This window comes from Sarcophilus harrisii, chromosome 1, assembly GCF_902635505.1.
Source record: "Sarcophilus harrisii chromosome 1, mSarHar1.11, whole genome shotgun sequence".
Lineage (NCBI taxonomy): Eukaryota > Metazoa > Chordata > Mammalia > Dasyuromorphia > Dasyuridae > Sarcophilus > Sarcophilus harrisii.
Genome location: NC_045426.1, coordinates 202,884,627 through 202,911,601, shown reverse-complemented (window position 1 = coordinate 202,911,601; position 26,975 = coordinate 202,884,627). Strand labels below are relative to the sequence as shown.

Below are 26,975 nucleotides of genomic sequence, written 5' to 3'. Positions count from 1 at the left end.
TTATTTACAAGTTTATATGCATGGGGTAATTTTTCGGCATTGACAATTGCAAAATCTTTTGTTCCAATTTTTCCCCTCCTTCTCCCCCACCCCCTCCCCCAGATGGCAGATAGATCAATACATGTTAAATATATTAAAGTATATGTTAAATACGATATATGTATATATATGTCCATATTGTTATTTTTCTGCACAAAAAGAATCGGACTTTGAAATAGTTTCGCTCTCCTCTTAACCCCTTATAATCCTACTTCTAATCTTATTCCACCAAAACTATTCTTTCCAAAGATACCAGTGATCTTTTAGTTTCCAAATCTAATGTCCTTTTCTCAGTTCTCATCTCTTTGCTCTCTTGTAATCTTCAGTACTGTTGATCACCCTCTTCTTGATATTCTCTTCTCTCTAGGATTTTTGAATCTCACCATGTCATGTTTTTTTCTCTTACCTATCTAATCTGTCCATCTATTTTGCTGGATTTTCATCCACATTTCTCCTTTGAATCATAGGTGTCTGTCAGGATTCTGTCCAATCTTTCTTCTTTTTTCCCCTCTATATTATTTCATTTGGATTTCATTACGTTTCAATGCTGATGATTCACAGATTTACCTATCTTGTCTCAGGCTGTTTTCTGACCTCCAATCTCCTCTCCTATACAACTTGCCTTTTAGACATCTAGAACTGAATGTCTGTTAGAGATCTTAAATTGAACATGTCCAAAACTGAGCTCATTCTCTTTCTTCCTAAACCTTCTATTCTTCCTAGCTTCCATTTTACTGTTGAGAGAAAAATCATCTTCTCAGTCTCACAACTGATATTTTTGTCTTATCATTATATCTGTCAATTTCACTGTTACATCTTTTGCTCCTATCTTTCCTCTGATACTGCTATCACACTAGTTTCCTATCTTTCCTCTGATACTGCTATCACACTAGTTCAGGCTTGCATTAGCCTCATGCCTGGATTAATAGTCTGCTGGTGGATTTGTCTGCTTCAAGTCTCTCTTCATTCAGATTCATTGTCCATTTAGTTATCAGACTGATTTTTTTAAAGAACAGGACCAACTCTGTCACTCTCCTGGTCAATAAGCTCCAGGGACTCCTTATTGCATCTAGAATCAGATATAATATTTTGTCTTTGGCATAGAAAGAACCCTCATCCTATCTTTGTAGTCTTCTCAGTCCTTGCCATCTGCTCTTTGTTGCAGTGATGCCAGCATCATGACTGTTCCACCAAAATTTTGTTTCTGAGCTTTTTTCTTTGTCTCCCATGCCTGGAACTTGACCTATTCATTTCCTGTCTTCCTTTAAGTCTCAACTGAAATGCCATCTTTTATAGAAAGGCTTCTCAGTTCCTATTTATCCTGTATATAACTTGTTTCTATATATTGGTTTGCTTTTTGTAACGACCGTGCTAGCACCCCAGACAACTTAGAATCAGCAGGAGTCAGGATAAGCAAAAGAACTCAATCTTTATTCTTGATCTTAGACGCAGGATTGAACAGGATGGAAGCAGAACAGGAAGGCAGAAGACTGCCTCATTATATCTGTCAATTTCACTGTTACATTTTTTGCTCCTATCTTTCCTCTGATACTGCTATCACACTAGTTTCCTATCTTTCCTCTGATACTGCTATCACACTAGTTCAGGCTTGCATTAGCCTCATGCCTGGATTAATAGTCTGCTGGTGGATTTGTCTGCTTCAAGTCTCTCTTCATTCAGATTCATTGTCCATTTGTCCCCCATCTACCGTCCCTGGCTAGTCTTACTCTACCCCCTAGTCCCTCCTACAATCCTCTATACACCAGTCATTGAGCCAGTATGAATAGTGGAAAGGACCATTTTCCAAGCATATGCCCATAGAGTATTGTCCAATCATTAGTTAGCCTCAAGCATTCAGCAGTTCCAACCTCAGTGCATCAACCCAATAGTTTCAGCCCTCTACAGCTTTTTTTCATTATTAGTTTAGGATTTTTTTTTTTTTTTTTTTACCCAATTAGTCATATGTGAACCCCTCATTACCCCATTTGGAGCTTTCTTGGCAAAGGTACTAGTAGTTTGCCATTTCCTTCTCCAGTTCCTTCAGGGCAGGAGCTGCCTTTTGCTTCCTTTTGTATTCCTACCACTTATAACACCATGCCTAAGCACATAGTAGTTGCTTCATAAATGATTATTGATTGATTAAGAAGGTATCTGAATAATATAATTTAAGGAAAAGGGGAAAAGAAGTAACTCAGCAAATAGCCTCAATTTTTTCAGTAAAATATGAAGTAAAGTTTTCAGCTGAGAGATTGAAAGAAAGAGGAGCCAGGAGAGTTTTGAAAAGGAATAAAAAAGCTTAGAAAAGAAGAGTAAACTTATTGGAGAGATAGAATTTTCCTAGTTACATGTAGGGCCCAGTTGAGATCACATAGCATTAAATTGTAATGAGACTAGTCAACATGATTGCCTGATTTTGCCAGCTTTATAGTCCATGATATGGGATAAATGAAAGGATGAGAGAGTAAAGGATTTCAGAGAAGAAGATAGTTCAGAACTGAACTGATTGAGTGACCATAAACACATTTTCTAAAAATGTGAGAAGGGTCCCTTTCTCTATTGTAGCTGCAAACTCTGGTGTGCTAGTGCTCTTTTTCATCCTGGAACTGCCAGTTAATACTGTGACCCAGATCTGAGTAGAGCAAAGCAAGGGTCCTGCCTCAGGGATAGCAAAGAGTCTTCTATAATCTCCTTCTGACCAAATTTTTGACCCCCCCTTATTGTCTGTGGGCTGAGCGCTCTGGAAGCAGTTACTGCTACTGCTGATCCTCAGGCCTGTTCCTGGTTTGCTGAGACTGGGACTGAGTCTGTATTGATGGGGCCTTTAATGGACTGTATTCCACTCTCACCCAGGAGTTAGACCTTTCCTGCTGACCTTCTAAGTTGTCTTTGGATGGAAAATTATTTCACTCTGTCTTTTTGTGCATTCTGAAGCTCCTGGAATTGTTTAATTATAATATTTAAAGGTGTTCAGAAGGGTTTGGGAGAGAACTCAGGCAAATCCCTGCCTTTTCTTTGCCATTTTGGCCCTGCCCTTTAAAATAAAATTTAAAAAATTATTTTTACAAAATCATTGCTAACCAGTGTGTAGAAACTAAATATTGGTTTTGTTGAATACTTTGTGGTACAGAAAATTGCTTGTCTGCATTTTTAAAAAATTGTTAATACTTTTTTACACTGAAATATTTTATCTTTTTATCTTTCCTTTTCTCATAATACTTTGTGTTCACAGAGACTTTGAGTCCCTTGAAGACTCAGTTCTTTCCTAGGACATAACTGCATGTACTGGCTATGCTCGCCTCTTTTTTCTATTTTGACCTCTTGGTGAATAAGTTTTAAAGCTGATTCCCTTTTTCTTCCACTGATCATGCTTTGATATGCCCAGCTTTAGATTACTTCTGCCCTTCACAGCTACAACTGGAGAAAGTCAGAAAAGCATACTCACTGAGCCCACTAACCAATTTATTTTTTGAAATCTCATCTGGGCTCTTATTATAACAAGGTAATCCTCTTTACACCCTCTTAATCAATTTACTCTTCCACTCCTCACAGCTGCTATTGCAAACTTTAAAAAAAAATCTTCTCAAAACTTTTTTTTTTCTATTTGCCAACTTTATTTTATTTTTATAATAGCTTTTTATTTTTCCAAATATATGCAAAGATAGTTTTCAACATTCACCTTTGCTTTTCTCCCTTCTCTTCTCTTCTCCCGACTCCCCCATTTCCTTCAGACTTTGATGATACTCTTTCCCACTCTCTAGTCTAAGGAGATTGCTCATAATTCACAGAAAAAAACCATTTGCTGAGAACACATCTCACTTGTGCCTTCTTTCACTTCATGCACATACCTCACTTCAGTCTATTCTCCACTGCACTGTTAAATAGATCTTCTTAAAGCATATGTCTGACCATATTACCCTCCTATTCAATGAAATGCAATGGATTTCTATTGCCTCTGTCAAATATTAAATCCCTTGCTTTTAAAGACTTTAAACATTTTTCTTATACCTTGTTCCTTAAAATGCACTCTGTGATGCAGGCACCTTAGCTTTCTTGCTTCTCCTTTTGCACAGTAGACTCTAACTCTTCACTAAGAGCATTTTCTTTGGCTTTCTGCCCTATCCCCTTCCCCCTGGCAGGCCTGTAGTGTTTTGCCCTCATTTCTGCTTCCTGGCTTTCTTCAAATCTCAGCCAACATCCCACTTTTTTGCATGAAGCTTTTCCTGTGTGTCTTTCATCTTAAAAAGAAACTATATGACTATATGACTAATGTTGATTTATATTCATAAAAGGTATGATGTAGATGTAGATTAAGAAAATACTGAATTTGGAATTCAGGACCTCAGAGATGTATGTGTGTGTATATAAATATAAAATAAATTATTTCTCATATTAATTTCCGTTTTATATATAGATAAAACAAATTATTTCTCATGTCCATTTCTATTATAAAGTGCTTTTTAAAAATGTCTTGAGACAAAAATCTTAATGTTCCCAAAATTGATGTTACTTTGTATTTAATTTAATTATTAATTACTCTTTATGAACATAAAGAGCACCGTGTTAAGTGCTGAGAGAAGTACAAAATTTAGTTGTTTTAATTTCTATCCTACAGTTTCTGCTATAGCTTCTGTAGTTTTTGGACTTTAAAATTGAGTGGGAAATATGATGCATATACAAGAAACAATAATATAAAGTAGTACATGTTAAATGCATGATAGAGATACAGAATACTTTGTAAGGTCTGGGGAGAGAGAAGTATTGTTATATTTAGAAGGAGGATTTCTAGGAAAAGTATCAGTATCTTAATTGAATAAGAATAAGAAATTTTAAGTGAATAAGAAGTGATGGGGCCAAAGCAGGCAGTCTTTTCACCATCAATGAAGTAAAATAATTTAAAAACAAAAAATCTTCAGTAGAAAATGTGACTTTTATCAGACTTTTTTGATGAGGCCTAAATGGGAAAAGCCTATTCTTTAGATGTTCTATATATTTCAGTTGCATAAATGTGCTACATCTCTGTTTATAGAATGCTGGTAACAAAATTATATTGTGGGTGATTAAATATAAAGTTCTTTTTAAAACTTGAACTTAGAGTTTAAGAAAATTCAGAAGTATTAAAATTGTTTTTTGAATATTTATGTCATTCTTTGGAGGCATAGTATTTAGAACATTTTTTAGAGTTGAAAGGGAATAAACATTTATTTATATAATGCCTATTATATGACAGGTACTGTGCTATCTCATTTGTTTTTACAAATATCTTATTTGTTAAACTGAGTTTGAATCTTGCTTTATTCACTTAAGTATGTAACGCAAATGAATCACTTAACCTTTCTCAAATTCAACAAATAAAATCTGTAGGATTTGTTAGTATAAAAGTTATTTGCATCTGTTCATAAAGTCTGCCCAAGTTTATGTAACAAGAACAAAGAAGAGAATCCTTTGGAAAACAGTTTGGGATTATGCTAGAAAAATTTCATGCTTTTGACACCTCATTTCTACTACAGGGCATATATCCCAAGGAATTTGAAGATTAAACATAAAATAGGAGAATAGCTAAACACATTATGGTATATGAATATAACAAAATGTTACCATGCCATAAGAAATGACAAAAATGAATTCAAAGAAACTTGGGAAGACTTTGTAAATGGATATATAACTAAATTATTATTAACAAAGCTGCAGAAAGTCAAACCAAAGCCCTTCCCAACATAATTTGATCCTTTCTTTATATCTTAATTATACATTATCTTCCTTTTAAGGGCCAACCCAAATTGGCCTTCTCCCAGTTCTTCTCAAATGCCATTTCCCACTTTTCTGCCTTTACACTGACTATCCTTTACCCCTGGAACTCAGATTCGTTGGTTTTGTTTTTAATGGCTTAATAATATTGTATCATATTCATGTGTCACAATTTGTTCAATTTCTTTCCAGTCCATTATCAATCTTTTTTTTTTTTTTTTGGCCACCATAAAAAGAGATGCTATGGCTTTTTTGTCATATGGAAGACCATGTTTTTCATTCTCTTTTTCTTTTCTAGTGACCTTTGTTCATGTGTCTAATAGTGGAATTTATGTATGAAGAGTCTACTGACTTTTTCTCATATTACACACATTTTGCCCAAACTAATGATTATTTAGATATGTGCCATTTGCTTGGAAATAAGGCTGTTCTTTTTTCTGTATTTGCAAAGTCTTAACACCTAACATCTTTTTAGATCAAATCACAAAGGTCAGAAAGAAAGGGAAAAAAATGCCTTTTTCCTATCTAGTTTAAAGCAAGTCAGCTTAAATTGACTTTGAAATGTATTGAGATTATAAAAAAGATATTTTCACCTTCTGTTCTGTTACTTTATTTTGAAAAAACTAATAGAAAACAAATTATTGTTTTTGTATTGTAATTGTAACAATTTGTACAATTGTTATTGTAGTCAGGAAATATGACTAATATTTAATAACAGGTTATTATTTATTGACAAGTTTTAGATGAAGTTTGTATAATTAGAAATTATAGTGATATTTTGGTTTAAAAATATATCTCATATATATGTGCATGTATATTTATAAGACTATAGTTTACACAGTGTTAACTATCATGTGATGTTGGTAGGGCTAGTAAATTTTCCATTTTTTAAAGTGGATCAACTAAACCATAAAGTGGTTTAATCTATTTAGAAAGTTCCTTCTGAGGAGCTTCCTCTGACCTATATATATTGGTACTTTTTCTTCAGTTTGTGTAATTTTAGAAAATTCTTTGGGGTGCTGAATTTTTAAATGACTTCACAGCCAGAACATATCAGAGGCAGAACTTGAACCCAAATATCCTTGAGGTCTCTTATAGTCCACACATTTCTGTGCTATGTCTCTCATTGCAGTTTTAAACAGTGTGTAAACAGAAGTCACTACCCTAGTAAGGGGCAAACTCAGTTTAGTGCTTTTTCCATAATATGTACTGTTGGAGAGCCAGGCTCCTTTTTAGATTAAGATTTTCTCTTTTTACAGATATGGACACATGCTGATTAAAAGAATTTCTTACAACCCGTATTAGTGCTTTATGAAGATGGGATTTGGAAGTGACCTGAAGAATTCACATGATGCACTGTTAAAATTGCAAGATTGGGAATTAAGACTCTTGGAAACAGTAAAGAAGTTTATGGCACTGAGAATAAAAAGTGATAAAGAATATGCATCTACTTTACAGAATCTCTGCAATCAAATTGATAAGGAAAGTACTGCCCACATGAATTATGTTAGCAATGTATCCCAGGTAAGAAAACAATTTTATTGTTTGGGACTACAGAAAAGTCAAAATGTCTTAAATGTACTAATTGTACTTAAAAACAAAATGATCCCACTTTAACAAATGGGTCTTTGTTATTTTATCTTTTATACTATATCTATTTCTTTGCTTTGTTGAGCCCTACTACATTAGACTCTAGTATATTTATATATTATACCTAGATTTTTTGAAAGACATTATTGATTCTAATTTTAGCATTGTACATTCTGTTAGTCCATTAGTCAGCATAGAGATTTTTTTGCACCTTGATATACTGTAGTATGAATCTACAATAATAGCCTATTGATGAACTATCCAGTTGTTAAATAAATTAACTAAGAAAATAGTTTTATAATTTGAGGTCATATTGTCAGAGAGGAGCCAGGAACAAAGCATACTTGTACTTGAAATATTAAAATGTATTTTACAATTTTAAAAAATGTAGTTGAAATCTACATCTGCTGTCAGATTTCCCGAGTTGTACAATTTTTTTTTTTATTTATTGTGATGTCGAACTTAATGATAGTTTTTAAATGACAAATTAAAAAAAATCCATTTTAATACATTTGGAAAGTTGAAAATAAACAGTTCATTGTCTTAAGATACAGATAAGAATTGTCTACCAGTAGTCTACTAATAGAAACTACCATTTTTATATATTCTTGTATGTGAGAGATTTTTATTATTTTTCACGTGGAAACAGGGTTTCATTACATTCAGCCATTCTCATGATTGGGGAGGTACAGATTTCTGCATACAAAGGATCAGATCCCAAAACTCTTAAGTAACCTAATACATTCTTCCTTGTTGTTAAAGTTACAAAAATCTTTCATTTAAGAAGTCTTGTAAGTATCATGTGAAGAAGGTGTTTGGGTGTTTCTGCCTCAGACATTATGCCATTTCTATTACTTTAAAGATTTTGGGCCAGCTTTCAAGGTTTAAAAAAAATTCTTCAGAAAGATTTTACTTTTACCCAGTAGCTAATTTTGTTTTTACATTAGGCCTTTCCTATTATATATTACTTATTACTGAATTTTTCCTTGTAACAAAGAAAAGTTAAAGCAAAACCAAACTTAAAAAATGACTATGCTTCTAAGTGTATATGACTTTCTCTTCTAATCATCCTCTGTGTCTTCTAGCTGGAGGAGAATTTCATCATCTTTGTGGGATCACATTTGTCACCACAATTAGTCTGATTGAGGCTTTCTTTGATATTGTATGTATTGCATTATTGGAGACTCTGTACATAGAACTGCTTTGCCTCTTCTTATCTTACTCAGCACCAGTTCCCACAAGTGTTCCCACATTTCCCTAAAATCCTCATTTGCTATTTTTTTATGTCAACATAGTGTTTTATTACATTCATCTACTTTCATTTTGTTCAGTTATTTTCTATTTGCACATTTTTTTTAGCTGTAACAAAATCATTCAATGTATTTTATTAAAATAAGTGATTTCATTAACAAGCTAATTTTTTAGTCTTTTAATCTACCAACTATACCATTTAAAACAAATACTAAAAGAAATTAAAAAATAAAAACCAAAAACCCTTTTCTTCCTCCCCAGATATCACTTTCTTCCAGGTTTTTGTAAAAGCCCAGGATTTGGAGGTTGTCAATAGGCAATGACAACTTCTTGAAACTTGCATGAAAACTAGGTTTATTATGAGAGAAATGAATGTGCATGTGGAATCCAAAGAGTTCACAATCCATATAGAAGTTTGCATTTTTTAATAGCAAGACAAAGGAAAGAAGAAATACCAGCAATGTCCACCCAAAGAGGCATAGTATGGGTGGGGGAAAGTTGCACTAAAGGCAGGAAAAGGACAAAACCCCTCCCAAAGGAGAGAAGCAAGACAATGACAAAAACTATTCTTTTCTCTTGGGAGCTGCTATAGTGTGAAGATAGGATGATCTGCTTATCTGCATGCATCCCAGATGCAGAAGCAACTTCTCCTAGTGTAAATTGACTGATGCCTGTCTTGATTCCCAAGGACACATAAGGAGGCCAGTTTGAGTTGCAAACAACAAATTACATCCACTGATGGTTGGGATGGGGGGGGACACTTTGTCACATTCAGGGTCTTTTGTATTTTCTGGTCAGTGTTTCTGGAGAATATGATGATCCAAAAAAGACAAGTTTGGGGCACTTAATAGTTGGATGAGGAAAAAGTGGTCCACATAAGAAGCATCAGGCAAAATGCAAGAACTCTGCTAGCACTAAAAACTCCTTAACAGTCTTTAACAAACTGCAGAGGACCTTCAAGAACATATAATAAAGCTCCTTGGTTTCACTTATGAGGATACAAGTTTAGAGAGGTGCAGTTAGGTGGTACCATAGTACACAGAGTGCTGGGCCTGGATTCAGGAAGATCTTAGTTCAAACCTGCCTTAACCTCTTTGCCTCAGTTTCCTCATCTGTAAAGTAGAAATAATAATAGCACATGCCAACAGATGTTGTGAAGGTTAAGTGAATTTCTCATAGTGTTAAGCATTATGGGGTCTAAAGTTACTCATTCTGCAAGAAAACTATGGAGACAGAGCTCTGAGCCAATAAGCTTTTATTAAAGGGACTCAATCCTTTCAATAAATGGGACCTTGGATATTCCTTGCAATCAGAGATGTTCCTTTTCCTAGGGCCTTATTTTATTGTACTTGGTACTCAGACTCACAGAAGAGCCAAAATAAAATACTGAGTTTTATTGTTTAATAGGCCTTGATTTTGATCCAGGAGGTCTAGAAATGATACATCAGCATGTGTGATCATAGGATTGGTAAGGAAAGGGTTATCTCTTTTGACTAAGACTGGTGGGCAAGAGAGGCTAGGTAGGAGGTACAGAAATAACCTGGGAGACTTTCCATATCATGTCAAGCTATACCATTCTCTCTAGGCTTGATCATGTCAGCATTATGAACAGTGAACTTATAGCTGGCAATTTAAAGTTTGGAGCTTATAAGTGAGAATTTATCTTTTTTAATTATCCCTAGGCATAATTAATATATGTAACATATGCATTAATGAATGTAATTCTTGTACTATTACTAGTCTATTAGACTGATTAGAAGAAATTTGGAATGATTGCTAAGGGGATAGATAAGACAGGTAAACTGAGATTTCTTTGAAGATGAGGGAAATATGGACAACTTTGTACCAATAGGGAAGCAGGCAAGAGTTAAAGAATGAAGATACATGGGAGAATGGGAATGATAGAGGAGGCCATCTGCTGGAGAGGCCAGGCCAGATTGGGGTTTAGTTTGGAAGGAGAAAGGCCACTTCTTCATGTGAAATAGGAGTGAAGGAGGAGATAGTGGCAGAAGGGGCTCTAGTAATGTGAGATGAGAAACACGGGAAAGGAGAGAACCCTTGGCAAGTGGCCTCAGGTTTTTCCATGAGCTGTAGAGCATAGTGAGGGGAGGCATAGCCACAGGAAGTTTGAGGAGGGATGAAATGCAATAGTGAGCCCATTAGGGAGATGAAAAAAGGATTAACTTACTTTAGTAAGGACCTCATTAGCATTTATTTTTATTTGATTCAGTCAACATGTTTTGTGATGTTCTTCAGCTTTGTTCAACAGCATGTTGAAGTGTGAGGGCATGTTGGGAATGAAGATGGTGGTAATGATTAAAAGTTAAGCATTGGTAGGGCAGCGCTGATGAAAGGATAAGGGCAAAAGGGACCTGAGAAAAGAGGACAGCATAGACACCGTTTCCCAAGAGGTTAAGATGGGGAAGGAAAGGGGATCTGGCCGATGCGAGGTGATTGCCTAGGAAGCCCAGAAGGGTTGGAGATCACTGTGATTATGAAGGACATGTTTTGGTATTACAAAGCTGAAGCAGAGATGGAATGGCAATAGATTGTGGACCCAATCAAGGAATTTCAAAGGCTACGCTTATGGATATGGTTCGCTTATGAACGTTGGCAAGATAAACAGTATGATTATTCCTCTGTGTAATGTGGTGGAATAGAGGCTATGTGAAATCAGTTGATTAAGGAAATAGGAGCTTAGAATGTATGAGGGTGTATCAATATATATTTTGAAATCTCCTTAGTTTAAGGGTAGCAGTCAAAGAGGAAATATTGGGAGCCAGGAACTTACCTCATTGAAGAGAGGGGTCTTCTAGATAATAGGTGCCAGAATTTTGATTGGATAGTGGTTGTGGAGTGAATGACTTAAAGGAGGAATTTTTTACTGAAGAGGAATCTTTACTTAGAAGTGGCTGTGGGGAGCAAGGAGTATTCCAACTCTTTCACCAGAAGAAAAGGTGTCTGGGAAGGTGGAATTAATTAAGAAAGAAAAAATGTTAAGATGACAGCAAATATTCCAGGGAACATAGTGGTTAGTTGGCTTTATAACTGGGTATTAAGTTGGGCAGAATATAAACAAACAGTTCTCAAAAGAATTGAAAGCCATTAATAGCTATCTGAAAGAATTCTTCAAATCACTTTTAAGAAGAGTTATGCAAATCAAAATAACTTCGATGTTTCACTTCATAACAGCAAATTGCAAAGATGGTTGTTAATAGACAGGTATAATCATGAATTGGAGCTCTGAGTTGGCAGAACCATTTTGGAAAGCAATTTGGAATTAAACAAATGAAATGAAGAAAGTGCTTTTATCTTTTGACTTAGAATTTTTTTTTTTTTTTTTTTTTTGGCTAGGCATATGTATCCCTCAAGAATTTGTTGACAAAAAGAAAGGCTCTGTGTACGCAAAAAATATTCAGCTTTTGTAGTACCCAAACCAAGTTATGTCTATTGATTGGGGAATAGTGAAATGAATTGTGTTATGTGAAGGCAATGGAATATTATTATGCTGTAAGAAACAGTGAGAATGATGAATATAGAGAAGCATGGATAAATGAAAGATTTAAAAGAACTGATGCACACTGAACAAAATAGAGCCTGTCACACAATTTAATAGGACAGCAATATAAGTGAAAAGGACCACAGTAAAACTGTAGAAACTCATATTGTGAAACTATAAAGAACAAACTGACCCGAAACAAAATGTTAAAAGACACATCCCTTGTTTCTTTGCAAAAATCAAATTCCATAGGTGTGGCACACTGTACCATAATGCCAAATTTTTTCAGTACATTTATTGATTTTGGTGAATATTTTTGTCTTTCTCCTTTTCTACTTAAAATATACATTTGCTATAAAGGGTAGTTATTTGGGAGGGATGTGTGGGGAAATCAAGCCATATTAAAATAAATGATATTAATGTTTATTTGAACAAAAAAGAAGAAATAACTTATGTAAGGAAGAATGATCATAGCAGTTCTTTTTGTTATAGCAGTGAACTAGAAAGTACATGATTATCTCTCAATCAGGAAATGACTGAAGAAGTTGTAGAATATGAATGTATGGGGATATTATGTTGTAAGAAATCACAAAAGGGATAATTTCAGAATAAACTGGAAAGACTTGTATGAACTGATGCAGAAACTAGATAAAATTTCCACAATAACAGGAACATATTTATAAAAAAACAAAAACTTTGTTCAATAAAATGAACTAATTTATGGTGGAACACATGTTATCCATTTCTTGGTAGAGAGATGATGGACTCAAAGTGCGTTTTGAAATGTAGGTTTCTTGATATTTTCAGTGTTCAAAATAGTTTTTCTTGTTGATGTATATTTATTACAAATATTATATTTTTCCTTTTCCTTTTTAGATGTGTGAATATATATATGGAAGAAAGCTTAGATCAAGGGAAGCTAGTAAGAAGGTTGCCAAAAAACAGAAAGAAAAGACAGATGAGAGTCACTGAAGCAATTTAAAGTTGCATAGAAGAGAACAGAAAAGAAGCTCAGACCAACAGGAGAGCCTTGAAAATTGTTTTTTAATTGATTGCATATATAAAAGGATAAGCAAACTATATATAATAGTAATTTTATGTATAATCTTTTTTTTTTTTTTTAGTTCTACTTTGCATATGAAAATCCCCATTTTATTTAGGTTTTGTTAGGTTTAAAATAAAAAAAGAATAAAAAAAACCCCAGGGCACCTTTTCAGGGAAGTAATTTTTAATTTTTCAAAATATATGCAAAGATAGTTTTCAACATTCACCCTTGCAAAATCTTATGTTCCATATTTTTTTCTGCCTTCTTGCCTCTCTTCCCCCTTCTCCTTGACAGCAAGTAATATCTTATATAAGGTAAACATGTACAATTCTTCTAAACATATTTCCACATTTATCATGCTGCACAAGAAAAATCAGATCAAAAAGGAAAAAATGAGAGAAAAAAAAACAAACAAACATCAACAACAAAAAAGGTGAAAATACTATGTTGTGATCTACATTCAGTCCCCATAGACTCTAAAAAACCTCTCTGTGGATACAGATGGCTCTCGTCTTCACAAGTCTATTGAAATTGTCCTGAATCAACTCCTTGTTAAAAAAAAAAAAGTCGGGAAAGTCATTTTCTCCTTAATGAACAACTTTTTTTTTTTTTTGACAACTTTGCTTATCACGCGATTTATCATAATTAAATGTAGTAAAGACCAGGAATTAAGTGACTTGGTAATGAATTATATTTGACTGGATATCGGATCAGATTTCTGTACAAGACATAAATTTCATAGAAGTCAAATAATAAGTTTCCCCTTTGTAAAAATAAAGCAAAATAGCTCAAATATAAGTAGGAACCAAGTAGTCTTAAGTCCATTTCCCTGACTTTTAAAATAATAAATAGTATTGAATTTTTAAAAGTTTATGTATGCTAAAGCTATTTTCTAACAGATTCATTATATTCTTTCTGCTGGTCACATATTAGATACTTCTTGGGATCAAAGATCACGTATTTAGAGTAGGAAGTATCTTAAGAGATAACGTGCTTCAATCAAATAAAGTACTAAATAGAGGAGACTGAATTTGAACCGGTTACTATTAATGGTGATTGAATTTAGAGATATTTTAAAACAGTGTAACTATATTGAACAAAGTGCTGAACTTGGAAGCAGGAGATTTGAGTTCATAGGAGACTTTTTTTCATAGACAAGGCATTTAACACCTCAGAACTTCATTTTCCTCAAATGGGATAATAATTCTTGAACTATACCTTCCTGTTTCCCTACCAATAGAATTTTAGCGCTTTGGCAACTTAAAAAAGCTGAAAATCCTCACAATTTTTGTTTTATTGTTTAGTTACATTGATTGACATTTTCATTTTTTTTTTCATACCTGTTTATAATCTATAATGTAGGGCAGCTTTGTTATAGGGTACAGAGAATTGTCCCTAGAGCCAGGAATATTTATATTCAAATTCTATGTCTGACACATACTGACTTAGTGACTCTATGCAAGCCACCTTAATTTCTCATTATTCTAGCTAGAGGAATTATATCTTATATAATGTGGTAGATAAAGTGCCAGCCTGTGTTGCTGTGATGTTTTCTCCTCTGGGAGTTTATTTCTACCATTAAAATAGATAAGTTCCAATCCTAATCCATATCTCTTCAACCAAGGATAGAATGATTCTTTAGATTTCCAATCTGACTTTGTTTCTATTATTTAAGCTGTGTTAGAAATTTGTGTTAGTTTGTGGTGAGCCAGTAGCATTTAACAAATTTTGAATTGTAGATTTATACACACACACATGTAAATAAAATGTATATTTCTAGTTGTTTCTGTGTTATTGTTGCTCCTTTTTTGAATTTTTAGAGTGTCGATTTATTTTTGAAACTAAAAGTATTTGATATAATATCAATATATATATATATAAAATATACCCTATATTATTGTATAATGTATGTAATGTGTTATATAATAATATATTATATAATATATATATATATATAAAGCTATAATTCTTTATTGAAATGTTGTCTATATTAAAAACATTTGCTTGTCCATTTAAAGTAGATGGAATCTCTGATATATTTCTTTTTCCTTTATTATTTTTGCCTAGACTTGGCTACTAATGATTCAACAGACAGAACAGCTTAGCAAAATAATGAAGACACATGCAGAAGACCTTAACTCTGGACCATTACATAGGCTCACTATGATGATCAAAGACAAGCAGCAAGTGAAGAAGAGTTATATAGGTGTTCACCAGCAAATTGAGGCAGATATGTTCAAGGTAATCTTTTGGGCATGGCTTTTATTCATTTGTCTTTTATACTTATTGAAAGTTTTTAATCATCTTTTTGTAACTTATTTAATTGGTTGTTTTTCTTAAAATAATTATTTGGTTGGGTTAGATGAAAAGTTGTTTTCTATGATCAGAAGGAATGATTTATTGAATTGAATTGTGGTTTAATTGTAAGAAGTATTGTTTGCAACTGGCAAATAAAAGTATTAACCTCCATATTGTGGAAAAGAATTTTTGGTTTACTTTTGTTGAATTTATCAGTGAACATTTTATTTCATTGGGGCTTAAATTATTTTAACTTGGTTGGCCAAGTTAGTTTATAATTGCATATTAAATAAAAATAATTAAAATTCTGTGTCTGATTTTTAGAGTTTAAGAATTGAGAGCCAAGTCAGGAACATTTGGGTTTGAGTCTTGTTTTTGACATATTGGTTCCATGGCTTTGAATAAATTGCTTAAATTCTCAGTATCCCTGGAAACTCTTTTGATATTACAAATTGTAGAATATTTCTTGATCAGCATTGGTAAAGGGAATTTCATAATCAGGAGTGCCTTTCACTAAGGAAATCATAGGTTTGTTTAAAAAAAAAAAAAAGAATTAGTTATGTGTTTAATTTATGGGTCCAAATACCTTTTCTGCATTTGCTTCCTTTATAGGTCACAAAGACAGAATTGGAGAAATTAAAAACAAGCTATAGGCAATTAATAAAAGAAATGAATTATGCCAAAGAGAAATATAAAGACGCTTTGGCTAAAGGTATGTAGCAGTTAGTGAATTACAATGTTTGATTTTAATAATTCTTATTGTTGCCATTTGAAAATTAATTATTATTTTTATTTTTAGCAATTCACTTGAGAGTAGTACACAAGGGGCAATGAGGTGGCATAGTGGTTAAAGCACCAGCCCTGAAATCAGGAGGACCCGAGTTCAAATATGGCCTCAGACACATAACACTTCCTAGCTGTGTGACCTTGGGCAAGTCGCTTAACCTCAGTTGCTTCAAGAAAAAAAAAAGAGAAAGTAGTACACAAAATTTAAAAAAAAAAAAGTTACTTGGACAAAATACACAGCTGTTCTTAAGATGTTACAAATTTTACTCTCTCAAAACATTGCATATTTCTTAGCATGGTAAATTATATATACATATATAATATATATTACAATGTATCATATTATTATAATATATATTAATTATACATTATAATATCTTAACATATTCAACATAATTATATCATATATTACACAATACATAAATATACAATTATATAATTAATAAATAATATGATTAATACACATTGTAATATAATATATTAATATATATTATCATATAATATGAAAATTTTTTCTTTAAGCCGTTCTCCCACTCAGTAGATTTTTATGAATAATAAATGGAGCATTATGCATTTATTTGGAGAACTATATTTTTTTCTTTTCTACCTGGAGTTTTCAAAACACCATAAAGTCACTTTACAGAGCATTTCTGAGATAGGTTGTTAAAGTTCTCTCTCTGTTCTTTTGAAACTCTATGTATTTTTTATTTTTGAGGCATTTCTCTTAATTTGTTTGTGTCCTTAGTTTTGTTAGGATTTATCTCTATAATTTGTTCTTATTTTTAAAAATTTATTCTAGTTTAACTTTTTCACCTTGAATATGTATATATTTTTGCTGTCCAATTTAGAAAATTCAAACTTTATGTATTTATTTATTTTTGTTTATCTTTGTCTCTGTTTTTTAAATGTTTCTTACAAGTAGCAGATTGTAGTATTTTGCATTTTGTTTTTTTAATACAGTCTGTTACTTTTTCATTTTTATTGGATTTTTAAATAAATTTACATTTAAAATTATGAGAGATCTTCTTTGTCCCTAAAATTGTTTCTTTTTTAAAAATTATATTCTTTCCCCTCTTCTGTTGTAAATTCAGCGTTATGTTCTTTCAGTTACTTAACTTTAATCTTAATTCAAGATGGCCCTGTTCCTATTGGTTCCCTTTCTCTTACTCCGATCTTGTTTTCTCAGTTATTACTACTTTTCCTTTTTAGAGTTTTGTTTATTAGTTTCTTTTTCTCTCTTGCTTTTATCTGGCTATATATTTCTTTTTCCTTTTTTACTTTCAATCAAGTAGGATCCTCCCTTTTCCCTCTTCAATTGGTCCTGTTCATTAACTTTGTGAATTTAAAAAATTTATTTTTGTATCCCTTTCTAAAAAAGATTTCTTTTATTATTTTCATTAAAGATTTCTTTTATTATTTTCATTATTTACTCTATCTTTTGGGTTATTATAAAACCTCATTATATGATTCATGACTTCTGTAGTAATCTGGTCTTTTTCTTTTTCTATGTTCTTCATGTAATCAGAACTTACATGGTATCTGTTCTAGGTTCTCTCCCTTCTCATTTTTGCTACTTCTTAGTAAGGTTTGCTCTATGTATCCTCTTTTTGTTGTGCCTTACTCCCAGAACAAAGTCCAGTTATTTCAGATATCGAGAAGATGCTGCTCCATTTCAGGTCCCCTCCCTTACTATGTCTTTGATTATGCAGCTCATTACTTATCTATACTTACTGTTTTCCTTACATTTTGTCTATGCCTTCTCATTCCTCCAGATGCCACTAGGGATTCTAACTACCCCTATTTCAATGTGGGACAAGTTGATTTTTGAAGGACTGAATCCTCCAGGCTTTATCTAGTTTAAAATATTTATCTCCTTTTACTGACTGTCGCTTCTTTATCCATGCTCATTCATTAGTGGATCTCCCTCTCACATTCAAAATTAGGATTTCTTACTTTGTTCCCTCTTTCTATCTTCCCCCCTTCTTCCTCACCTACTCTTCTATAGGTTTTTCTTTATCAGAGATCATAGCATTCAGTCTTCTTATTGCTAACCCTTGATTTGATCCCAACACATCACAGAAACCTTTCTGTGTGCATTCTCCCTTTCTTCTATGTTGTAATGTAGGCCCATAAAAAAATCCCCACAAAGCATGAATTCACCTGTAAGCAGAGTGTCCCGATATTCTTTCCATAATGTCATCCATCTGCTTTTTCACTTCAACCACATTTTTGTCTTCACTTCTTTTTTTGCATTTGGAAATGTTTCTTATTGTTTTTTATTGATCTCTGTGTTGTCACCCTGTTGCTGTTGCTAACATTGAATGCTATATTTATTCATTCCTCCACTTTTGTTGTTTCGGTTTTTTGAGAAGCTACAATCTTTTCAGTACTTATTTTCTTACTCCTAGTGTTTCAAATTCATCTTTATTATTAAACATTCACCTTTTGTCTTATATGGTTAAACTCAGATTTGCAGAATAGGTCACTTTCAGCTGCATTCTCAGCTATACTGCTCTTTGGAACACATTATTGTGTTACTTTCTATATTTTTTAAGTGAGTGTGGAATAGTTTTAAATTACTTGAAGGGCTTTCTTTTGATGGCTTCCAGGGCTTGTTATTTCTGAACTGAATTATTAATTTTAACTACTATATATCTTCAAGTCTGGAATCTTGAAGGGTTTTTTTTTTTTTTTTTTTTTAGAGACAATGAGAATTATTAGTTGGTATTTTCATTTTGTGTGCAGAATTTCTGGACAGTTCTATTTTTTATCTTCATTATAGTATGAAAGTTCTTTTTCCCCTATTCTGGGACAACTAAGATCCTTATGTTATCTTTATATATATATATAATCCTGTCTTTGATATCAGCATATTTGCATGTATTTACAGGATGAGGATATTGTCTTTTAAAGCTTTTTTGTCTATTACTTGTCTTTTAGAAGCAAAAAACAATTTAAAAAAATTTGTCTTTTAATACTTTTTTGCTCTTCTATTAGATTGTTCTTTATTTCTGTGTATTTGCATTTCCAATCTATTTTTCTGTGGTTTCTTTGGTGAGACTTGCTGTTGTAGATTCAGATTCTGACCATTATTTATTTTTTCCTATGCATGCCATAAATTCTGATCTCACAGTTCACATTTCTCTTTTGAAATCAGGAATAGCATTTCATAGATCATCTTCCATATTTATTCATAGTTGTCTGAACTCAGTTACTAGATCTGGAGGTAACTATTTCCTTCTTTTGTTACTGTTTTTCCTGTTAATTTATCTGTTTATGTTCAAAATCTTTGAGTTTTCCTTTTCCTAAAATCTTTTTTATTTTCTGTCTTCCTTTCCCTTCCCTCTTTATTTCCTTATCACTTACTTTCTGTCTCTCTTCACTCTGACTGTGATTTCATTGGGGACTGAATCTAAACATTTAGCCTCCTATTCTTCTTGGAAATTTATGGTTTTCCAGACTAGGTATCTTCCTCAGGTTTTGGGCAATTAGAACTGATCCAAGCTGGGTGTCACAGTCTACCCACTACATACTAGTTGAGTGATCCTGGACAAGTCTCAGGGCCCTACGAAGTGCTGATCTGCATTGACAGAGAAAATTTCCTTATCTGAAAATTCCCTTTACAAATGAAATTAAAGGTCCAGACCCCATCCTTACCCTATTTTACCTATAATATTATAATATTTCTAGCCCTGGAATACTAGTGTGAAAAATTTAAAATATGTCTTATAGAGATGATGAGATTATATGATGATTATGAGCAGGAATCATTTAAAATCAAGTTCTACAAAGAAGAATCATGCTTTTATACAGACATTTTCTTTTATGAAATTATCCATTATTCCTTTGATTTGTTCTTTGTAGTGTCATTTCTTATTATGGTTTATTTAGTCTCTGTTTAAATTTAGATCTTTTCTTCAAAGGTACTTTAATGATATTAAATTTTTATTATTTTGTTGTGAGTAAAGGATATATTTAATATGTTTGCTTTTTTTTTTGCATTTATTTATTAGGTTTTTATGCCATAGCATATGATCAGTTTTTCTAAAGTTGCTACATTAGATTAAGAAATATGTCTGTTCCTTTCTCTTCTTATTTTGTAATTGACAAAGATTTGTCTTATTTAACTTTATAATATTCTGTTCAGGTCTTAGCTTTTTCTTATTCATTATTTTGTTAGATTTTTCTAATTGCATAAACTATTATAATTTTGCTACCAAAAATACTTTTATAGAACTAATTTGTCTTAGAACTAACATGTTGCCTAGATGCTATATCATTTGGTCCATTATTGGTGTTATCTTAAACATTCTGTTTTTATTGTTTCCTTGTCTTGAGATCATGATTGCTTTCTTTGCTCATTTGAATATGATTGATATATAATTTTGTTTTAGCTTCCTTTATATTTGAGTTTTGTCTCTATATTTTATATATTATGTAAACAGGATATTGTTTATCCATTGTGCTACCACCCCCCCTCTGTTTTTTGGGTGAACTTAATCCTATTCATTTTTAGGATTATGATTTTTGATTGTGTTTTTCTCTTCATGGTAGCTTTCTTGCATTTTTTTCTGTTTTTTCTTTTGACTCCTCTCTTTAAAAAGAAGGAAATGGAGAAAGAGAAGGAATCTGATTAGGACTAGTTATCTTTAAGTAAAGTGTACTATTTCTAATTCTCTGCCCTCCTCTTTATCTGGCCCATACTTTTATCTTTGGTTCTTGCACTTAACTTTTTCTCTTTTTAGTCATGTTTTGTTATCAGACCTCTAATGTAGAAGTTTGCTTTACTTTTGACTAGTCCATTTAAATTTACCCTTCCTCTATTATTCACAGTTTTTCCTGTTTTAATTTTATTCCTTTTGGATTTAATGTACTTTTGGGCCAGTCTTTTCACCTGTGTGTGTTTTCAAATCTCTTTTTATCTAATTTAGGCAGAATAGTAGCTCATGGAATATTCTCAGATCCATCCCTTCCTTTATATTCCAGTGTTCTTCTTTAGTAACCCATTCATGCAGTTACTCCCCTTATTTATTTCTTGCTCTTTCTTTTTAAAAGTTCCTTTCTTAAAAAAAAAATAAAAAGTAAAAGAACCTATGAGACCTTTTATTTGTTACTTAATTTGCTTCATGACTCTGGAAGACCTTGGTAAGCCAGGGAATTGGTGGAACTGGCAAGCTGTTGGGAGTACAAGAGTTTTAATGTTTAAATTTGGCCCTAGCTAGATTCATCTTTGGAACCCTTTGAGCAAAAAGAAGACAAAAGAAACTTTTAGTACTTTGGTGTAAAATTGTTAAGATCTCAGGGAACTTCCTTTAATCTCCTTGGCAGTGACTTTATTTCTTTTTATCTTCTTGAACTGCTTTTTATTTTACTTTGGAAACTGCTTTTATCTGAGGTCACCAGAATATATTTATTAGTAAAAATAATATTTGTTTGATCCCTTGAATTTTGAATGATCCATTGTATTACATGGAGAATTGTAATTCTTAAAAAGACATTTGGATTCTGAAGATTTATCTTTCCCTTCTTCTCCAGTGGGATGTAATTATTTCATTATTTACCTGCTTTCAGTTTCTTAAACATACTTACTTTTCTAGGTTTCTTTTGACTTTTGTGGTTGTATTTCTTTTTTTTTTTTTTTAAATCGGCTTTATTTTCAGTTCTGAATTTTCTCTCTCACTGTTTTTCATATGCTACCCATTGATAAAGCAAGAAAAACAAAACTCATTTAAAATATTCATAGTCAGTGAAAATAAATTCCCAAAATGAGACACACTCATACATACACACACAGAATGAGAGAGACAGAGACAGTGAAACACAGAGAGAAGATATAATTCAATCTGTACTGAGTCCATTAGGTTTCTATTTGTAGGTAGATAACATGTTTTTATCAGTTATCCTTTGGAATTGTGATTGGTCATTATATTAATGAGAATTCTAAGTGTTTTCAGATAGTTATTATTGTATAAAGTATTTTTCTGGTTCTGCTTACTTCACTTTATATCAGTTCCTACAAGTCTTTCCAAGGTTTCTTTAAAACTATTTCCTTCATAATTTCTTATAGCACAAAAGTATTCCACAAGATTAATATAATATGACTTGTTTAGCATTTCCTAAATTGACGGACATTTCTTAAAGTTCTAATTCTTTGCCATCACCAAAAAAAAATACTTAAAACATCAACAAAAATATCCCCACTACTCTTAATAGTTTTATATGTATTTGTCTCTTTTCCATCTCCTTTTCTTTCTTATTTGATCTCTTTGGGATATAGACTGAGTAGCAGCAAAACTTGGTCAAAAGGGTCTACACAGTTCAGTAGTTTTGAGGTTTATATCTAAATTTCTTTTTAGAATGATTGGATCAGTTCAGAACTAGAACTGGCACTTGAGTAGTTTTGAGAGCCCATTGCCGGGGGAAAGTACTCCAGCTAGAACCTGTGGTAGAAAGGTCCTAGGCAAGAAGAAGCCCCAAGGCAGAACCCAGTACCTGAATCTTTTGAAGGAGAGCTTATGCAGACTACTTTACTTTAAGAACCCAGGCAGGTCTTGCCCCCACCGCTCAATTATGGAGTTTGAACTATCAGAAAAACATGATTAGAAAAAAAGTCTAGAAACCATACTTCACAAAATGATAAATGAAAAATGCCTGGAACTCTTAGATTCAAATATAGTAAGAGGAGACAAAAGTGGTTGGGACATTTTGTGGAAGAAAGAAAAAGTGAGGGAAATCTTTATTGTCTAATAGAGGCACATAGAATGAAAAATTTGTACTTATAGAGAGAATAGTTACCCTGGGAAACTTATTTTCATTTGAATTAGATAAAGGAAGATTTAATACTACAATATCCACTATATCATGGAAAGGTAGAGAAGGATCTAAGAAGATAGACTACATAAGAGAATAGACATCAGCAAAAACATCTGGAATGTTGGAAGAATGTGAAAGGAAGATTAAAAGGGAAAGAAGAAAGTGTAAAAACCTGGGATTAATGTCAGAGTAAGAAGAAAAGAGCTACAAAGTTTTTGACTTACAAGATTACTATTGTTAGATAATTTTCTTCTTACACTACCTTTTTATTTTTGTAAAGAAAGGAGTGAAGTAAACAGAAGAAAAGTATATGAAGAAATATATACAATTAGTAACAAAATTGTGACGGTGAATGAGATAAATCCATTCATAAAATGGAAGAATATAACAGAATGTATTAGAAAATAGAATCTGATAGTGTTTAAAAAAAAAATTTGAACTACAAAGATTCACCTAGAGTTTAAATGAAGAGCTGGAGTAAAATCTATCACATGTCTGCTCAATTAAAAAAAAAACAGGAGTAGCAATGTTGACTTCAGATAAAGCTACAATAGATATAGATAAGTTTAAAAAGATAAACAGGAAGTTTACATTAAATTATATTAAAGAAATTTTATTAAAAAGTACTATTGATATAAATCAAAATACTGGTAGTTAATGTATATATACAATAACAGGCTATAAATTCTTAAACGAAAAGCTAAAAGAATTGGAGGAAGAAATGCATAGTAAAAGTATAATTTAAAGGAATTTAATGTATTCCTTTCAGACCTAGACACTTAACTGACAAATAAATAAGAAAGAAAGTAGAGTTGAATAGAACTTTTAAAAAATTACAGATGATAGATCTTTGGTGACTACTGAATGGGAATAGAAAATAATATATTTACAACTAAGCAGTACGTAGCAGCTTTACAAAAATTGACCATATATTAGGGCAAAAAGATCTTAACAAAGAATTCAGAAAAACAGAAATAGTAAGAACATAATTTGCTAATTATAATACAGGTAAATCATATTAAATAAAAGGCCCATAATGAAATATTTAAAAATTAATTGAAGACTGATATATCTAAAAAACTATTGATGGGTCAAAGAACAAATTATAGAAACGAAAGAAAATTTCATCAAATAAAATATTAAGATAATATACCAAAATGCATTCAATACAAATTAGTTGCAGTAAATATTTTTATTTCTAACTGCTTTTACTATCAGAAGAGAAAAAGAACAAATCAGTGAATTAAGTATGCAATTAAAAATTTTAACAACAAACCAAAATCATTAAATATCAAAGTAGAAATAGTAAAAATCAAGGACAAATAAAATTGAAAGTAAAAAATACAGTTGCATTTATAAAATGAGCCGTATTTGACAAATCTCATAATATTGATAAACACTCAACTCAAAACCATATTGTTCACATCTAAAATGAAAAAAGAACTTTGATAACTTAAAATAAATGGATATTTACAAAAATATGAAAAACTATTAACAAAAATAGAAAACAATAAATTAAATATCCCGGTATCATAAAAATGATTTTTTGAAGCCACAATTAACTTCTAATCAGGTGGAAAAGACTCTAGACCTAATGAATTTAAAATAAACTCTATAAAACCTTCAAAGAATAGTTAATTTTACAAATATATGAATTATTTGAAGTGACAATTAAAGAAATGATCCAATCTTTCCGTGATGCAAATACGATCTTTATTTGGAAACTAGGAAACGATAAAATAGAGAAAGAAAATTTAAAACCACTCTAATGAACTTCAATCCTTAGATTTTCGTAAAATGTGCCAAATGGCTGCAACATAATAAAGTAATCAATATTGTATGATCAGATTAGGTTTTATCATAAAGGATTAATTCAAGTTAAAGAAAATGATTACGAGTTCTAGAATTGTGAATAAAAACAAGCACCACTTATAAATAGTGCTTGTTTTTATTCACAATAATAGAACTCATAGAAATAAATGAAGCTTTCCTTAATATGAGTAATTATTATCAAAATTCAAGAGCATCCATTACATGTAATGATGAAAAATTATTGTGCTTTCTGGTAAGATCAGGTATAAAGTAAGGTTACTCATTATCACTAGTGTTGTTGAATAGTGCTACAAATGTTATATATAAAATAATAAAGCAAGAAAAAAATTAAGAAAAGAATTATTGACAAAGAAGAAACAAAAATTAGAGGGTTTTTTTTTTTCAGATACAATGGTAGTATTTGAAAAATCCTTGAGAGTCAATTAAACTTAATTGAAATAATAACTTAAACCTAAATGCAGGAAATAAATTATTGGCATTCTTATATTTAACCTATAAAATCCAGTAGAAAACATAGAAGGTAAAATTCAATTCACTATTTGAAACTCTTAAAATATTTGGGAGTTTTCCAAGATCCATCCAGGGACAATATGAATCCAACTGTAAAATACTCTACAGAAATACAGACTTGAATAATTAGAGAAATAGTAATAGCTGATGGGTAAGTTGAGCTAGTTCCTCACCCTATGCAGTAAATTCAACTCCAAATAGATTTATGATTAAGATAAAAAGGTTCTTAACATAAATAAATTAGAGGAGCAAGTAAAGAAATTACCTTTCTCATTCTATGGATATGAGAATTCAGGACTAAAGAAATGATAGGATTACAGAAGATTAAATGGATAACTTTGATTATTTAAAATTTTAAAAGTTTTTTTTAATCCAAAATATGAGTTAGTTAAAATCAAAAGAGAAACGGGTAGCTTGGAACAATCTGTTCAGCAGTTTTCTTTTATAAAGTTTTTATATCCAGGTTATATAAGGAACTAATTTAAATGAATATAACTAAGGATCATTCCCCAGGAGATAAGTAGAGCATATTAAAAGTCAGTTTTCAAAAGACAAAATCCAAGCTATTAACATTCCTATGGAAAATGCTTTAAATCACTAATAATTAGTTGTTTTCCAGTTGTGTCTGACTCCTGATGACCTCTTGGGGGTTTTCTTGGCAAAAATCCTGGAGTAGTTTGCTATTTCCTTCTCCAGTTCATTTTACAGATGAGAAAATGGAGACAAAAAGGATTAAGTGACTAGACCAGGATCATAACACTTAGGAAGTGTCTGAACACAGGAAGAGTTTTCTTGACTCTGGCATTCTATCCACTGCACCCCTTTGTTTCCTCACAAATAGAGCAATTTAGAGCTTCTGTTGTATATCTATCAGAGTGGCAAAGATAACAAAAGAGAAAAATGACAGATGTTGAAAAGACCATGGAGAAAATAGCTACTAGAGCACTATTGAATTTGTGAGTTGGAAGCAAGCCATTCTGGAAAGCAATTTGGAACTCTGCTTACAAAGTTACCAAACCATGCATACTTTTTGATCCAGCTATAGCACTATGAGGTCTATGTCCTAAATTAATTCAGAGAAAAGGGTCTCTATATGTACAAAAACTTTTTAGCAGCTTTTTTTATTTTTATTTTTTGCCAAATTGGAAACTAAGGAATTATCTTCCTATTGGGGAATAGCTGAAGATTCTTTATGAATATGAATGTAATGGAATAATATTGTGCCATAACAAATTATGAAATAGACAATTTCAAAGGAAATGAAAAAATAATCTTTGAAATGATAGAAGAACGAATTGAGAAGAAATCAAAAAATCATTTATACAGAGGCAGTAGCATTATAGAAAACCAATTTGAAGGACTTTAGAGCTTTGATTATTTAATTATAAATCAGGAATTCAATAGAATACAGACAAAACATGCCACCAAGAGGTGTTGAAGTTAAAATTACAAAAGATCTGTACAATTTTGGACAAGGAAATGGAAGGATTTTTTTTGTTGTTGGATTATCACCCCTGGGTATCAATGTCAAGGCTTTTATTTTAACTTTCTAACATTTCTTGAGGG

General features: G+C 31.9%; 1 protein-coding gene across 11 annotated transcripts in view; it reads left to right on the top strand.

Moving 5' to 3' along the window:
• FER (FER tyrosine kinase) overlaps window positions 1-26,975 on the top strand; it is a 248,539-nt gene that overhangs the window by 19,275 nt on the left and 202,289 nt on the right. For 10 of the 11 annotated variants that reach the window (XM_031968671.1, XM_031968672.1, XM_031968658.1 and 7 more), the window contains 3 exons: window positions 7,044-7,308; window positions 15,237-15,410; window positions 16,080-16,179. In XM_031968671.1, coding sequence (XP_031824531.1) covers window positions 7,096-7,308; window positions 15,237-15,410; window positions 16,080-16,179 — 487 coding nt within the window. In that variant the 5' untranslated portion in view covers window positions 7,044-7,095. Of the gene's footprint in view, window positions 1-7,043; window positions 7,309-15,236; window positions 15,411-16,079; window positions 16,180-26,278; window positions 26,366-26,975 lie in introns of those variants that run through there. The other variant, XM_031968684.1, reaches the window with a different exon arrangement.